At 42.8% G+C, this 17,957-nt stretch overlaps 1 protein-coding gene across 3 annotated transcripts in view; it reads left to right on the top strand.

Annotated features, from left to right (window-relative positions):
• The window catches only part of LOC119027839 (pyruvate carboxylase, mitochondrial-like), a 288,386-nt gene that overhangs the window by 73,597 nt on the left and 196,832 nt on the right, over positions 1-17,957 (top strand). For all 3 annotated transcript variants that reach the window (XM_037113321.1, XM_037113320.1, XM_037113319.1), the window contains one exon: positions 17,331-17,493. In XM_037113321.1, the coding sequence (XP_036969216.1) occupies positions 17,331-17,493 (163 nt within the window). The remainder of the gene's footprint in view (positions 1-17,330; positions 17,494-17,957) is intronic.

Here is a 17,957-nt window from a genome sequence, read left to right as displayed (position 1 = left end):
GAGAAAATGCTTGTGCTGCACCTGGTTATTTGTCTGTTCAGGCTCGCTAATTACCCTTAAATGACCACCCTCTATCTTCATCAAGCTGCGGAAGAGTGACAGAGAGGGAGCGCGAGCTGCGTGAGACGGAAAGGAACAATGCCTGGCATTAATTGACAGGGGAGGTCTGACAAACGAGGGGTGGAAACGGAGAGAGAGGTCGATGGGACACGAGGTGAATTAAAGGAACAGACCAGAGCTGCTGGAGGGATAAAGCACAGAAGCCCCGTCGGACCAAAGTTTCAAGCCTGCGTCTGTTAGATACGTTTGAGTCTGCATGAATTCACTCCACAGTGCAATGTAACTCCATTTCTCATTCCTTCAGTTTGTCACTGAGCCTCTTTTTTTTTTTTTTCTTTTCCTGCTCGTCTTGCATTTTCTTTCTCCCTTTTGTTCCATAACGTCTCTTTCTTTATCTTTCCCTCTTTTTGTTCCCTCCTTGTCGAACGTAAGATATAGCGGCCAGATTCTCCGGCTCTCCTCTCTCCGCTTTGATTTTTCTCTCTGAACGTGGGAGTTGGAGGAGATGTTGCCACATCAGCAGTTATCTTCCCTCTCCCTCTTCAGCTTTTCCCGCTCACACTTCATGTTCATGCTTCTTGGCAAAGCACAGCATAACAAAGATACTTTAGAAAAGGTCAACCCAGTATCATTATACGCTTGTTTAACAATTAGCATGCTGAAACTAGATACATGCTTGCTTGAAAAATGGCCACCTTGTGAAGAAATGTGCCTCTTTCTATTGTTCCTGCATGCCTCCATCATCACTTTCTTCTTCTGCTTATCCTCTGTTAACCTTTCCCTCCTCTGGACTCTCTCCCGCCCTTATTTTTTATTTTTTTATTTTGCTCATGGCTTATCTGTTTCCCCGCTCCTCTTCTTCCTCCTCTGCCTCGCGTCCATTTCTGCCTTCCTCGACGCCACGGGGCGACGCACACGGCAGTAAACACTCGGCAGCGTCTCCTCTGTGTGCTTCCATGAAATAACCACTGACAAGGAAATACCGCTGAGCCGCGGAGACGACATGCCTGGACGCTCCGCAATAAGCAAGATAATGCTTACAATAATTGTAAGGGTGTGTGTGTGTGTGTGTGTGTGTGTTTTGAGTAAATCGTCTGTGAAGTAGTGATTACCTGAATCAGCCGTTATATTACAATATGCTTTGATGTTTGTGTGAAAATTTGGATGAACCAGTGCAGTACACAACTGAATCCAGCTTCTGATGTTTAGCCAATTTGTGTAGTTTGTGTAGTTTGTGTGTGTGTGTGTGGGCACCCAGAGGACTTCTGTTTGGTTTTGTGAGCACGTCATAAAATAATTTTAAGGTGATTATAATTGTGCAGCGAAGCGTACAGTGAGTGATTGAGAAGTAAGCAGATGAATAAGAATGAGGGTGTGTGTGTGTGTGTGTGAGTGTTGAGCTATTTATGATAACAGGAAAGATGCATATCATGATTTTAATCACAGCCGTCTTTGTTTTTTAGTTGGATTAAATGTTCTTTTAGGCACATGGACAAACTTGACTGCTCTCTAACATTAAGTTTGTCTAACATGACGTTTATAAGACTCTATCTGCTCAGACATGATCTCACTGGACACTCGCTCATTATTTATGAATGGAGATGATTGCTAGTAGCCATTAGCATCGTAGCAATAAAGGAATTTGACTAGTGAACACTGAATATTTTCTTTTTTCATGAACGAGCTGTTGGCAGCACTCCTCCCCAGCCGGGACAACTTTCAGAACAAGCTGAGCTGCTCAGAAATGACAGATTTGCATGTGAGTGATATCATTCGAAGTTGTTTTAGTTCTGCAGCCCCTAACAAGATTAAGAATATATATTTTATGGACTTTAAAGGCTCAATAGAAAACAAAATAGATTCATGGGACCTTTCAAAATCCTTTAGTGCTACTCTGAATAATTAGTTATGAAATTTTTGGCTCGCTGAGCTAAACTAAAGTGTTTCTGTGTGTATTCTCACCAGTCACTTATTTTACTTATTTTGCGCTGAAATTTGATCTGAACATCCAAGAGGCCCTGAAGAAACCCTGCAAAATGTACGGTTACAGTAATCACATTAATAACATTGAGTTCTTTTTATTTAACCAGAGCAACAAATCCATCTTTTTCAAAAACTCACAAGTTTTCTTGCCACCAGATTATGGTTAAACATAGATTCTGAGAAGTTAAAGGTTCATCAGAGTGATGAAAAGTTTCTTCAGAGGAACAAGAACGTCTGTACTAAACATACTGATGTTTTTCAAGTGAATACTTTGGTTGAACACATTGATGTTGAAGTCTAATAGTAATGAGTTATGACTGGAAACAAAGGGTTAATCACCTGCAGTGCCCAGCTGTGCCGCTGTGCTCCTGGGCAGCACACGTCAGCATTAACCGCTCCAGCGTACCGGCTCCATACCGGACCTGTTGTTCGGCTCCTCTGTGCCCCTCCTGCACACATAGTAACAGTATGATGCTACAGGAGGCGTTTGTCTGATAATTACCTTGCTGTGTGTTTCCTATGCAACCACATTATCCTCTTTGCATGGGATCCTGACAAGACTGCACACCCTACAAGAGCAACACCATTTCAACCCAAGGCTAGAATTAATTAAATCCTAATTTGCATGAATTACCATGACCTAAATGATAAATTAAACTGTAATTTCCATACGTTCGGTCCAGTAATCCCCTTTGGATTCCTCCTAAGCCTTTTCTGCAGGCTCGGGCCTTCCGAGGCAAGTTGTATCAAAGACTTGACGAAAATCAGAGGATTCAGCATCAAAAGGTGCTGGATGGCGGGTAAGGCCCTGGGACAGATGTGCATTTGGGGATAGCAGCAGAAGTGTTGGGGGGGACATCAGTCTTCCCTCCAAGCTGAAAACAGAAGAAGCATCTCCTGCTTCTTTTTTCCTCCTTTAGCTTCAAATGTCCATCGCTTGGGTCGAGCTGAAGACTCATTAATGGAGATGTCACTTTTACCCCTGCTGTGATTATGCAGTCATGAACCATAAGGGATTTGTCAAGCAGCGATCCAGTTTGCATGACACACTGTCCGCTCGGCCTGCTGAAGCCTGCGATGAGAGGTGCCGGAGAGTTGTGTGTTTGAACCGACCGATCGCAGGTCATGTTTGTCAATATTGTCGGGTGTCACTCCGCTCGCACAGCGACCGGCAGACTGGATGCCAGGTGCTGCCGCTTGCATTCGAATGATTCAGCAGCCTGTTAGTCAGAGAGCTGTGAGTGGAATATAATGGGGTGAAATGACAGATGAAATCCCTCCCAGCTAGACGTAAAGGAAGCTTTCCCGCTTTGCTGGGCTGTCTCCGCTCAGCAAGCTTACCTATCTGTGTATCACGCTGGGAACCATGTTGGGAAGATCATTTGCTTTAAAAAGGCGTGCACATAAACTGTTTCATGAGCGGCTCTGCCTGCCTGTGTTGATAAGTGCACATATACATTCATACATCAAAGATGCATCTCCAGTCTCTTCAGAGCTTGGGGTTTAATTAGGATGGTTTCATGCTGGGGTTTGTTTTATGGAGAGGAAGACCCGGTGACTCCCTCCCAGCTGCACACTCGTTTCCTTATGTTGCACGGCTCATTCGTCTAAAACCTGTAAATGAAACATCCAGCCGTGGGGATGGCTGCAGGTGAAATTTGATGAGGATACACGTGAGTTTCTAAATGTGTTCGTCTTCTGTCCACCAGTTTGAACACTGAATGCATCATTTTGTGCAGACATGTTTCTGTGAAGCTCACGTCCATTTTTTCCCCCCAATATTTGTGCAGAGTAACAGTGAAATTATCTCTGCGCCAACAGTTATGATCCTGCTAATGAGCAGATCAGCAACTAATTAATGTGTTCATCACTTATTCTGATGATTATTTGCATGATTAATCCTTCAGTCTTCAAATGGCTTCTTTTGTCCAAACAGTCAAAGAAAAGCAGCAGATGTTGATATTTAAAGGGTTACTCCACCAATTTTACCTATTTAAGTGTTTCAACCTTTTTTGGCTCCAGAGGAAGCTGCATGTATGATGTCACTTGGTTGCCAAGTTGCATTTTGGGTAATATACGAACCAGGTTTTGACAAACTGATAAGCACTATACTCCTGTTACTTTAAAAAAACCCAAATAATCAAAACAGCAGAACCAGAGATGTCGCCTTCTTTTTATGAAAAGCATTCTTCTTCCTTTACAGAATCTGGAGCCTACATTACCCACAATGCATCTTAGCACTGAGTGAGCTCTCTGGAGCAGGGAGTTGTTGCTCTCAGTCAGCATGAAGTCAAACTATCACAGTTTACAGAAGCGTTCTTCTGGTGACCTTGTCTTCCCTCCGTCTTGACTTCAGTGTACATAGTTTCCTTTGCGGTCAGAGTTCTTCTCTCCAGCAGTTGACTTATCTCTTCACCTATGTGCTGTCTGTGTTTTCATCCTTCGGTCTTCCTCTCTGTACACTCATGTTTCCTCCAATATTTCTTCCTTCCTCTGCGCTGCTGCATCCCTCGTTCTCCTCTTTCATGTTGTATTTATTGCGTATCGTTTCTTTCTCTCCCAGCTGTTCTCGCTCCTCATTGTCGCCAACATTTTATCCCACCGCAGCTCATATTTTACACTTATCAAGTTATCTGGGCTGGTCTGTGACTCATATGCTTGTGTCATCGTGTGTGTGTGTTTCTGATAACGGCCATGTTGTGTCTTTCTCTTGTGTTGTGTGCCTGCTGCTTGTTGGGTATCTTTCTGTGGGTGTGCCAAATGTGCCATGTTACTGATGCATTTTTAACAACATGTGTACTTATGTGTGTGTGTGTGTGTGTGGGCTTATTTATCTGGCTTCCTTGTCTTTCTCTCTCTATTTGTGACTTCCACTGTGCAATTTTCCGAGTGAGAGAACTTGGATTGCATTTTATCAGGCCTATATGGGCTTTTGCATTTTTTTTGGAGTGTGTGTGTGTGTGTGTGCCTGCTGATGTGCATTTGTGTTATTGTTGTGTTCTTGTGTATGTACTGTATGGGCCCTCTTGCAGGCCTGTGCTTCACATCAACATCACCTTTAAATTGAACTTAATGACACAACCTTGAGCTGTAGTGCGCCTTGTTGTGCGTATTTTCAGATGAATATTGTTGTTTTGGATGTTTATTAGAACAAGTTTACATGCTTTAATCTTCACATACTGTAAATCACTGTAGCCCCCCCCATTGAAAGGCCCAGTCCTCTGCGATTGGTCAGCTGTCACACGCCTGAACAAGCTTATAGACAGAGACATAGAAATCTGACTTTCTGAGCAAAGGGACCTTTTAATGAAATTCTACATTTTCAATTGGAATAAAATTATCAAATCATTCATCTTTTTGCTTTTACATGCAGATGAATCCCGCAGTAACAAATTATCACGTTGCTGAGGTTGAACACTGTAATTCATAAAATAACTAATTATACTTTGAAGTATTTAATCAGTAATGAGTGAATTATGTGCTGTAATAACCTTTCACACCCTAAAGTGGTCAAATCAAAATTAAGTGCGACAAAAAGAGGACAGTTTCAAGTGAACAGTAGATTCTTTCCCATGTCACAAGAATAACACATGACTGCTGTAATAAGTAAGTCTGTACAGATGAGTGTGAAGCACTCGGTGTACAGTAGATGTATGGAAAGTGTTGTGTGGGAGTGCGAGGGCTTCTTGATGGTTCATGGCAGCTCGTGGCACTTGAGAGTTTCCTGTATAGAACCTGCTGGCTCTGTTCTGGATCTGATTCACAGCAAACCTTGGATCAGAGGAGCCCACTTGACAAACCTAATGCTGTTTTTGAAGTCAGGATGTACACATGAACAAAACATGATGTATGTGGATGCAGTTTTATTATTTAAAGGGTTTTAATGAAATGCGCTGAAGGGTTTGTGGTGGGTTTTATTAAAAACCAGGTTCTAAAACAAGAACCCCGACACAGTCAGGCATCAGGTCAATATCTTACGTTTAATCATGCAGCGTGTTGTCTTCGAATGCAGCCCAGCACATCAATTTTCCACATGAATCTGGACCCCTGTGGGCGAGGGCTTACTCATACTGGCTCCTCAATAAGGCCTTAAACATGTTGCACTGCAGAGTTGAGGTACAACATGTAAACAAAGAAGGGACGTACATCTTTACATCTGTAACTCTCTATAAAGGTCGCTCCCGGGGCAGCAGTGATGCAGTCAGGTGTCCTTTGATGGCTAAACATCAACATATTAATCAAGTTACACCAGCCTTGAAATGATTACTAGATTCATTGATTGTTAGATCGACTGAAAATCATTGGGCAGCCTGATGATCGATGAGTCCAGGGTTGTGTGCCTCGGAGAGCCAGCAGTCTGCAAGAGTGATCGAAGAAGACGACTTCAACGTAGTTAACTTGTTCACTGACAATGCAGGATTTAGTTTGGGTGCACACAATCCATATTTTGGTGTGAAGCTTGTTTACAAGAAAACTACACAGTGCAGCTTTATAACAGGAACCCAACAACACCAGACGTCTCACCGTTTGCTTCAGCAGAACCATCACGTGTCGTGTAAACTGCAGCATGAACGACTGTCGAGGCGACCAAACTGTGTAGTGACGATCCTGCTTGTTAGCGGTGATCATGTCAAAGCAAATGTGATATTGGATTAGTAAATGTGTAAATGCAGAGTGTAAACCTTTGTGTCGCATGTAGGATATTAAGGTCTTGTTTGCACTATACTGACATCAGCATCATGTGAAATACTGTCTGTTTCTCCCCGTCTCACTCTCTCCTCCTCATCTATCTCTCCTCCTCTCATCTGCACACATTGTCTCCTCCTCCCCTCCTCCTTCTTCCTCCCTTCCTCCTTTCGGCCTTTCTCATCTTGTTCCTTGCCGCCTTCTGGACGCTGGGGTTATTTTGCATTCCTCTCCTCACTCTTCCATCTGCTTCATAACAAGAAAAGCAGGAATTAATTAATAGGCTGATAGTGAGGCTTGAGAAAATAAGGGAGAAAGCGAGCTGAAAGGGAGAGGAAATCTAATCAGATAGGATCCTGTTTGTGTGTGAGAGTCTTCTGGGTCGTGTGTCGTCCATATATATCCCTCCTTCACTGGGAAAACAATTAATTCTTTCTCGAGTGTCTTAAACCTCCTCTCCTCTCCTCTCCTCTCCTCTCCTCTCCTCTCCTCTCCTCTCCTCTCCTCTCCTCTCCTCTCCTCTCCTCTCCTCACAATGATAAACTGTGATTAATATTTCCCCCCTCACTCTTCATCCTGTTCTCCATCTCTCCCTCCGTCTCCAGCCGCGCTCTATTTGCAGTTGCGTATCGAAGAGGCAGCATAGTTTTGTGGCTGCCAGCTAAATTGATGTCAAAATGGCATCCTCATGCCACAATGATTCAAATTTCTTATTTCCTCCCCTCTCCCATGCAGACAAGTCATGCCTCCCGTCTCCCTCTCCGATTCTCACCTCCCCTCGCCAGGCTCTCTCCTCTTCCTGTCTGCTGTTTGCTGTCGAAAGCCGTCTAATGAAATTCACACAAAACAAGATGGGAGGCTCAGCGCCTTCCTCCTCACCGTCCTCTCTTCCTCTCTTCTGCCTCGTCGTCGTTTGTTTTTCTTTCATATTCGGTCTCGCTCCATTTACTCGTCTTTATTGTCCTCTCCATCTGTCCTTCACACTTTCCTCCATCTGTCTTTGTCCCCTTCTTTCTTTTCTTCCGCTTCCCCCTCTTGATTTCTACTGTTGTATTTGTTTGTGTTTATCCGTCCTGCCGATTCCCTCGCCACTTATTCCTGCCACTTCCTCTCTCGTCCTGTTTTCTACATTTCCATTCCTGCAGGCCTCACTTGGAAACACATATATATTTATTTAGCTATATTTCCATTTCTTTATTTAGACAAGAAGTTTGTTTGTGTGTGTGTGCGTGTGTGTGTGCACGTTTAGTAGACAAGAGTCTGCATTAGTTTCACAGAAATGAGAAATACATTTGTGCTTTGCTCTTTACCACTTTGCCCCGGAGCCGTCTTGAAAAATGTATTTACCAGAGACGTTGTTTGTGCGAACATTAACAAACCCGAACACCAGGGCCGACACACACACACACACACACACACACACACACACACACACACACACACACACACACACACAGACACACACACACACAGACACACACACACACACACCGTGATACAGTGCTGACTAACACTAATGAAGTTATAAAATCAAGTGTTCACTTCAAAAGACATAAAGGTTTTGCATTTGGAGGCCACATGCAGGGAGGATGAAAGGACAAAGATGGAGGAGAGAAAGGATGCAGAACTTGAAAGAATTAGATTAACGTCATTCTTCTAACTGAGTGTTTCTTTGGACCCTGTATCTGTCTCTTTCTTTCTCAACACACCGGCCTTCCTCTCTTCTCTCTCTCCTCCCCTTCTCTCAACTTTTATTCCCTTCTTTCATCCCTTTTACACTTGGTGTCATACTTCCAATGAAACAGTCCCGTTGGAACATTAGTTTGTCTCTTGGTGATGAAATTAGCAAAAAGTAAATAAAAATGATCTAAACATGCAAAGTTGAAGGGGTAGTATTGAAGAATTGTAATAAATTGATCAAGATAATGGGGAGAAATAAGACTTGAATCATATCAAAGCATCTGTGTCGTGGTTTTGTGTTGCAGAGGTATCTGTTGAAGCTGCAGTGCTAACCAGCTAGCTCTGGCTTAGCCTTCTTCATAACAAGCTCTCAAATTTTGTCTCCAAAAGGACACAGTGCCCTTTTTAAAATGAACATTTGGTAAACCAAATCAAGTGACAGTATACAGTGATGGCTGTGGGTGTTAAAGAATTCTGTAAACTTTATTTTTCACAATTGTTTTTATAGTAACAGTTGTGCTGTGGCCTCCATTGTGTGGAAATAGTAGGTTGAGGTACATTTAAAGTGCCTGAATTATACTTTTTAAAGCTGTACGCAGCCTGGCATTTAGCAGTAGGCGTATGTCCCTAAATGACAAAGCATTTCTTCAAGCGTCTCTACGTCTATTATCCACCCGATATTCTTTCTGCAGTCCCACCTCCTCTCCATCTTTCTCCCCTCCTCATTATCTCCCTCCATAATTTAGCATCCTCCACCCTGAGTCATCTCTTCGTCCTCGCTCCCTCCTCAATTCTTCTCCTCCTCATCCCTCTTGTCTCACACTCCCACCTACCCGTCTTATCCCTCCATCCATCCATCCATCCATCCCTCCTTCCCACTTCCCATCTTCTCTCCTCTCCAGCCTCTCTCACTGTCTCCCACCTTCGCCTCCTCCCACCTCCTGTTTGCCTTGGTTTCCTTTTGTCCTTTCCGAGCGAGGCCAAATCTAATCTCTTCCACGCTCCCACTTTTTCCCACTCACTCGTCTTTCGGCGTTGGCATCCAGCTTTTTATCCTCTCCTGCGCTCCCACTCCTTCTGCGTCCCCTTGCTTCATTTTTTTTCACTCTGCGTCGAGTTGGGGATCCAAAGCTGTCATCTTGCCTCTTATTTATCTATCTCCCGGTCTCCTTCATCCCTGTGGATCTGGAGACTGGAGAGTGGAATATTTTCTTTACCTTCCTGCCTGTTTGTCATATGTTCTCGACTATTTCTTCATCTCCTATAGCCATAACAAGCTTCCTTCCTCGCCACACTATACTCACTCTTTGTCACCCCCTTTAGTTCTGGGCGCGCAGCCACCCCCTACTCCCTCGCTAACGAGCTCTGAGTGAAACGACTGAAAATGATATGCAATTAGTGCTCAGCCTTCACTGTGTGTGTGTGTGCATGTGTGCATGCGACAGATTGAGACAGAGTTTGTGTGTGAATGTATGTGCAGGTTTCAGATGGTGTGTGTGTGTGTGTGTGTGTGTGTGTGTGTGTGTGTGTGTGTGCCCTCAGGTTCTAGTCAGTAAAGAGCTAATGTACTTTCCATGTACTGTGATGTAGGATGTGTCCATCGAGGGCAAGTCGTGCGTGTCTGTGCAGGCACGTATGTGGAAATGGCGTCTCCGGTATCTCACTATACATATAATATACATTTTCATGAGCACATCTGAGATTAAATGGAACGTAAAAAGACAGCACAGGTGTGTGTGTGAGGGAGCTCGCCCTCTCTGTCACAGGTCACTGCATTATACATCCTCCACTGTGATCTCCCAACCCTGGCAATCTATCTCAGGGCGCACATGATAATTCATTTTAATAGAATTACATTTTAATGAAACGGCCATTGCACTCTTGACTCTGCAGGATGACCTGCAGTAATTCTATGATGATCCACTCAGAAAGAGGAATATGTCATGTGGAAGCCTTTTTTTTCCTTTTTTTTTTTTTATCGGCACGCTGTACAAAAAAATATTTCCACTCATTTCATTTTCTTCCCAGGAACTATGCATGTTGGGTAATTGCACCATATTTTCAGTGGGTTGAAAAGCTGGTTTAACAGCATTGTAATACTGAACACCATCCATTCAAACTGATATTTCTTGTCTCATTAAAGGTTCAGTTCATTTATCAAGGACTTGGTGTATTATTTAAAGGAGTAGTTCCCAAAGTACCTACTGGTTGTGACCACCGGGTGCCTGAAGGACGAGCCAAGGACGGCACATACAAGGATTACATTAGGTTGTCATTGTACTCACACTGAAATAGACTAACAGCCAGAGACGAGGACAACAAGAGCTGAAGAAGAGTCTGAAGTCAGGACGGATACATACATTATGACCAGTGTGCATATATAGACACGTTTACATGCATGTCATTTACATAATCAATCCCCCCGTCTACAGCACACACACACTTAACACGGCAACATAAACAAGATTTTCTTGCACGAGGTGAGATCGCCGTGTTGCTGTTGTTCATGCTCAGTGTGCAGGAACCATCTCACCTCCTGAGCACTGCGGATGTGCCCTTCAGCAAGGCATCAAACCCCCAACTGCTTTTGGCGCCTCATACAGGGCAGCCCCCTCGCTCTGACGCCTCTGCAGTAATGCATGAGAATAGGTGCGTGCGTCTTCAGGGCCTGTGTATGCAAAATATAGATAAAAACTGAGTTTCCCAGTGGAAGGATTAACACATTTCATCTTCGTCCCCGTTTTCCTTGAACATCGTAATTATTGTTGCTCCACCATCATTGCTGCTGACCAATCACGTTTAAGTAATGTCGTTCGTAAACCTAACCAAGCACGCACAGAAAACTGCAAAGAGCACACTGTGATTAGTGAACGTAGTGTAGAAATAATTAGAATGATAACGTTCCAAGTGGGACACACACAGCAGGTCAGCATCCTGTTCTTTAACCAGTTCAGCCCAGCAGAGTTCTCTCATGATTAGTCTTTGTCTGAAGATGAGCTAATCCTGGAGCATCATTAGTCATGATGTCGGAGGAACAACAGTGAACAACAATAATGATGTCGATACCAGTTGATCTTCCATTTCTGCCAACAGATCTCCATACATCCCCATAAATTCCACACACTGGACCTTTAAATAGGCGGAGGACTCACCCTAATCAGGCCAAACCAACCGCAGTTCCTCAGCACTTGATCTACACGTGTGCTAATAATATGATTCAACAAAGTGAAGCCCAACTCCCAATTACAGCGCTTGAATGCCTGTAATAGACAGAGTGGCTTCCATTGTCTTTGATGGTGATATCTCACGCTATCTAACATGACGTGTGGATAACAGGATGTTAGAGTCGACCCGGTTATTGCTGATGTCATGATACGCTGCAACAAAACACTCTTGTCAGGTCAGAGTACGTTTGACTGCTCAGACTCGCTTGAACTGCGATGAGATATTTGCATCAGACGATAAACAATATGTGCACGGCGTTGACCCCGGCCTCGGATGAAAGGCTCTTTACTCATCTTTGAAGCTTACTTGGAGGGAAACCTGTTAAGTTCAATCGGAGTTTACACTTTCTGCCCGGCCATGAGAGCTGATTGGACTCGGTGTTGAATGCGGAGATTTCCACCGGGGAAACATTTTGAAAATCCTTTTTTAAAGTTCAGCCACAGAAGCTGAAATATAAGATTGGGTGCAGAGGTGCGTTCACATACTTTATGCTCCAGGCTGCACTGCAGCATCCATACTGATATATTTCATATGTGTCCGCTGGAGGAGGAAGGATTTACACTGCGTATCTCGAAGAAGACTATTCAGGTGCTGCTGTAAAATATGGCTAATTTATTACTTAGGGGAACGTAGCTAGTGCTTGGCTGTAAATAATTGGGCTTCCATGCGGTTCTGCTGTGTAATACATGTATCTCCTGGCTGGTTTGTCATCGGTGATTTCATCAGTGAGCAAATGTAAGATATTTACAGGCACATCAGAAGCCTTAAGCAAGGTTGTTCCAAAAGACAGGAGGACCAAAACTAAAGTACTTGGCTGCGAGGTGAGAGTTCTGACTGGATTCACTCATACTGTATCTGCTACAACACTTCAGCTTTCCTTTTGAGATTGTCAGAGATCAAATAGAAACTTGGCAGCTCTTCAGAGGGCCCTCAGTGAGGCAAAGGCACAGCTGGCCATCGAAGACGGCGGGAAGGAAAAAACAGACGTGCAATATTATGTTTGACATCTTCAGAGATTTATGTATTCTTTAGCATTGTCAGGGAAAAAAGAACCAGTTTACACCTTCGACGTGTGAGGATCAGCGAAGTGAGGGAAGAGGATGCCCGAGTAGAAGACGTTAACAAAGGTTGAGACAAAGAGCTGACACAATATTTACTTTGACAGTTTTGGGTTTGTTGTTTTTAGGAAAAGACAAAATGAAAGTTGGGGTGCTGTAGATGTTTGTCAAGTTAAGTCCTGTCACTAACTTTACTTCATGGACCTTCTTGGGCTCGTGGCGTCCTGGAAACACGAGTCACATTTTCCTCTGTGTTCCATTCTGATTACTGTAATGTGATTATTTGGTTAAATATGCACTACTAAAGCTCAACATCAGCCGAAATGACAAGCGCCTTAAGGCGGGTTGTGCATTATTAGCTCATGTAATCTTAAGGCCTTGTACTGTAGTGAAAATGGAGTTTAAAGACCTTATTATTGTGCGTTTATGCTGCCTGTTCCTAAATAATGTGTGTTTAATCAAATCCCCGCCGACTAATTGACACAGAGCGAACCTTGAGCCCAGGTAGTGTCGCAGCTCATGCGTAATTCTTGGCTCCTGAGGCTCTCTGCAAAATATAATTAAACTGCCATGTTTGGTGTGTGTGGTGCTTGATGGGTGCTCACATGAAACAATATGGAGAGAGTCAGACGTGAGAGCATTCAGATTCTCACATAGGCAGGAGGAACGTTTAGTAAATGTTGGTTTTGGTCACGGTCTAACAGAAATAAAATCACTAATATTTAAACTGCACTTACAGCAGACTGAATCTAGTATTGAACCTGCCCTTTCAGCTGCGCCACATCAATATACTGAATTATTCTGTTAATCCATTTTATGCTAAAGAATAATAGTTCTCACATTTCTTTGTGCAGATGGCACATTTATTGATGCTTGAATAGAAAAGTAACCTCACTGGAACAATAACAAGCCGACTTTATGTTCATCTTTATACGATCTATAGAAGAAGAAATGCAAGAAAGGTCTTTCATATTTATTACCATAATTATCATTTATGTGTATAAATAAGACTGTTGTTGTTCAGTTTCAACCGTAGATTCAGATAAAAGAAGCAAGATGCTTATAAAAAGCCTTTTATTTGACTTTACACCCTCATTTGTTGATTTCAACCTATTTTATTGGCATTACCTTTTTTTAATTAAGTAATTTTATTTCACATCCTATGATTTGTATATACAAATATTATAATTCTAATTAAAGCTTTAAAGCTTTAAAAAGCTTTAAAGCTGAAATGTGTATGAATTTTAATCATTTCAAAGAAGTTACGACATCTATACAACACTACTTACTGAAGTCAGCATGCTAACCAGCTAGCCGTGACCGCTAACAGTCAGTCACTGCTAGCTGAGCTAAATAGCTCTGATATGCTGGCCTGTATTTGTTTGAGTTTGACTTCAGCGTGTGGCCAGTTCTCACATATTTTTATGTTTTGAAGACTGTAAATGAAATGTGTCTCTGTCCATGTTCAGGTGGCACTGAGCTTTGTTCTCTGGAGAGTTTCCATGATTTTCTACAGTGACTTCAAATGCTGCTGATTGTCAGACGTGGTGATGTGTGCAGAATCTTAAATCTTGCCATTATTTAACTTTATCCAGTCGTACACATCGTTCCCAGTCGTGTTGTCTCGGCCTCACACTCTGATGGGGATCTCTCCCGACTGTGCAGATGTTTCAGGTCAGTCCTCTTCACTGATCCTCGTGTTATCCAACGCAGAGTTTTGCCAACATTTTGAAGCGCAGTATTTATTGTCACCGCTCTCTGGCTGAGCATTTGCTGTAGTGCAATTCCCAGCTCCCTACTCTTGCTGAAGGCACAACACCCTCATCCTCTTCCTGTGCAGCTCAGCCTTATTGAGAAATGAGTTACTATTACTAATGATACACAGGACTTTAAATCTGTAACTGGCTGCACTGAGGGACAGATGTTGCTGCAGGCGCTTTAATTTGTCTGCGTCAAATTAGTATACAATGAATTTCACAAACCCTGGAGGGCTCTCATTCAATCAGTGCTGCCTTATGTTTTCATAGTAGAAAAAAATTGTGTGCGGAGAAAAAAACTAGGCCAAACTTGATTTGTATGTATATTTTAAGTCCAATGTGCGGATGCCAAGTGTTTGACTCTCGACTCAGAGTCTTGTTGTCTTGTTTGCTGCTGAAATGTGTTTATTTGCATCGTATTAAAGGACTTCCATCTCCGTGAAGAGGCAGCCATTAAAACATTCAAATGCATCAATCATAAGTTTTGAGGTTTTTCATTGTTTTTTTCTTCTTTGGCCTCACTTTTAATGAATATGTAAAGTAGGTGAATGGTTTCAGGAGTGAACAGCTGACTGAATAAATGAATGAACAAACAAACTCATTCACCATGTTTCAGCTGTGGTATATTATCATTTCAGCCTGGCTCTGCAGGTATGGATGAGTAATTGGAGGTATTTAAACAAAGATACGGTGTCGCCGAGCAGAAGGCAAACACCAGGTTACTTTATCGTCCAACATTTAGTCTCAGGCACCGTAAATTTCACACCAAACATTTGCATTCATACACAGTGTCCTAACAGAGGAGCTGACAATGTGCTGGACTAGAATCTAATCTGAGTTTGCTAACAGTCTGGCATCCTCATTAAGAAGAAACTGAGAATAATTTCCAGAACAAATGTTGGGGGGCATCACTCTCAAAGTGCCACATTTCATCTTGTCCCCTTTTGTTATTTAAGGATGTGAGTGGAACCGTCTGATTTGAAAAATACCAACAAATTCATGAAAGTGTAACAAAAACATGACGTTAGCGCCCGTCCAAGTAATCAGGAGAGGATCTGCTTTTTTCCACCAACACATTTCACACCAGGCTGATGCATAATTGTCCTTCTGTTTGGCCAGAATGCGGATACCAGCTAATTGAGACATTAAGAAGAAGGAAGCCAAAACGGTGTCCAAAATCTGAGCTTGTTTGCTAATGTGTGCGCCGTCTGTCTCTCATTCACCCTTCAAGGCGGAGAAGCTTCCCAGTGGTCTGTTTGTGTTTGGCAGTGCGTTGGGTGAGGGGACGCTGACAGAATTATGTGTCCCCGCCCTCCGTGTCCGTCCACTGCTGCATTTAAATCGTCTAGGAAAAAAACCCAACAATGACAAAATACCAATATACATTCCAGCTATGCATTAGAGTGTGAGAGGTCAGGAAGCTCAAGCCAGCAAGTCTCACTTGAGCGTCACATTTAAATAAATGCATACAGATGAGCCTAAATGGATGTTGAGGCTTTATAATGCAGGAAATAGGAGAAAATAACTTATTTTTTTCACCTTTGGCATTTGAATTATTAATTGTTACTGAATTAGAAATTTGCATAATGTATTAAAAATGCATTTTTAGAAGTATCTGAATAAAATATACTAGAAGCGAACCCTGGAGTCAGCTCGTTGGAGAAGCTAACAGTGATGTTAACCTGCACAGTATTATAATGTTATAATCACCTCCACTGACATCCATTAAGCTTTGAATACATGGTTTTATTTGATGGCCCGTCCTTTCTTGTTCACCACACCAAGCTAACTAGCAGTGACGAATGAACGGAAACAGCTTTCGTCCTGGATTCGTTCAGGCTCCTGTGGATTCTTAACAACGATACGGACGTGACGGATGAGCGCTGATAGAAGAATCAAGTTCTAGTTGGACGTCTTGAGATACGAGGTCTGAGATGGGATGCGGAGCAGTCATGAGTTTGGGAATTGCCTCTTGAGAAACTTGTTTTTGAAGCAGAAGATAAGACAAGTAGTTGTTGTTTTTTTGTGTAATGGGATTTGCAGATGACAATTTTTCATCTGGTCTGATTTTTTACCTATTAGTTATAAAAAGATAAGAAGATATTATCACAGAGCTTATCCCTCTCCAGCTGAGGTTTAATGTGTCGGCTGAGTGGCACAATCTTGAAGTGTTTTGCTCGTATCAGTCATATTTGTATTGTACTTTTCGTTGGTCACAGACCTGCTTGAGGTTTCTTGGAGTTTCTTTGTGATGCACTGACTTGTATGTACATTTGTTAAAGAACAGAATTTAACCGAAGCAAAAATGTCCCTTTTTTAAGATCTAAAACTCTGATCTAGTTGTTTGAGATGTAGGGCTTCTACATGTTATAGAACCAGAGGATGAGATTCTATATAACGCAGCTAAGGAGGCGCACTAGCTCCTGGTCAAACAGAAGTTATGTTGCTATTTCAGTAGTTGTTTTCAAATCTAAAACTGGGTTCTCCATTTCCTGCTCGCCTCCCCAGGAGTCGTCGTTAAAGCAAAATCAAATTACAAACAAAGGTTTTTTTTGTATTAGTTGACTTTGTTTAGGCTATTAAGAGGCATCCATGTGGGATTGTTTTCTTGTCATGCATCATAGATTAATTTGTTCAAATATAAAGCGCTGCAGAAATCCTCACGTCTGCTGCAAACACACCAGCCGCTCTGTGAGTTGAGGCCAAGAATTGCTAAAGATGTTTGTATTCAATAAAAAGCCTAACTGGTCTTTAAAACTGTGGAGTTAACAGAGAAAAAGTGTTCCCCACTGTGACATCAGGGGACATTTAAGGCTGTTCACACAATGTTCAGGCCGTCAATCACCTGATTGACCTCACTGCTTCCCTCTCACTTTAACAGTGTGGACCTGGTGCACGCCCAGCTGCACGTGTGTGAGGGCCGCAGCCTGCCGGACCTCAACCTCAAACAGGACAAGATCCGGGTGAACGGCTGCGCCATCCAGTGCAGGGTGACGACCGAGGACCCAGCCAGGGGCTTCCAGCCAGACACCGGCAGGATTGAGGTAGGGCTGCTCTCAGAACGACCTGGAGACCTTTTCCATGCTGTCTTCAGGGAGACCACACGTGGTCCCTCCTGAAACGTGACTCTCAAAGTCTGGGGAGAAAACCTGCAAGTTGAGATTTGGTGAAAATATACAGTATTTTAAGTGATTTGTGGTTAAAAGACAAACATACTATTTCCTACATAACTCCAAGTAACAGTCTATCTGGCTCTCTTCCCAAGTAATGTGCTAACTCAGATGTTTAAAGTACCCTGTGGAGTTTCTTTTATCACTACCACCACTGTGGAGCAGTGGTTTTATTAGTGGGTTACAGTTTCGTTTGTTCTAACTCATTCACACATGATGCACGCTCCTGCAAATGGCTTTAGATTCTTCACTAATTCAGAGATGCTGGTAACTCACCTGCTGACAAGGAAACAACATGGATGTAAACAATACAGGTTTCAAAAATGTTTAAAATGTTT

Source organism: Acanthopagrus latus, chromosome 10 (assembly GCF_904848185.1).
Source record: "Acanthopagrus latus isolate v.2019 chromosome 10, fAcaLat1.1, whole genome shotgun sequence".
Classification (NCBI taxonomy): Eukaryota; Metazoa; Chordata; class Actinopteri; order Spariformes; family Sparidae; genus Acanthopagrus; species Acanthopagrus latus.
This window is presented reverse-complemented; position numbering and strand designations above follow the sequence as displayed.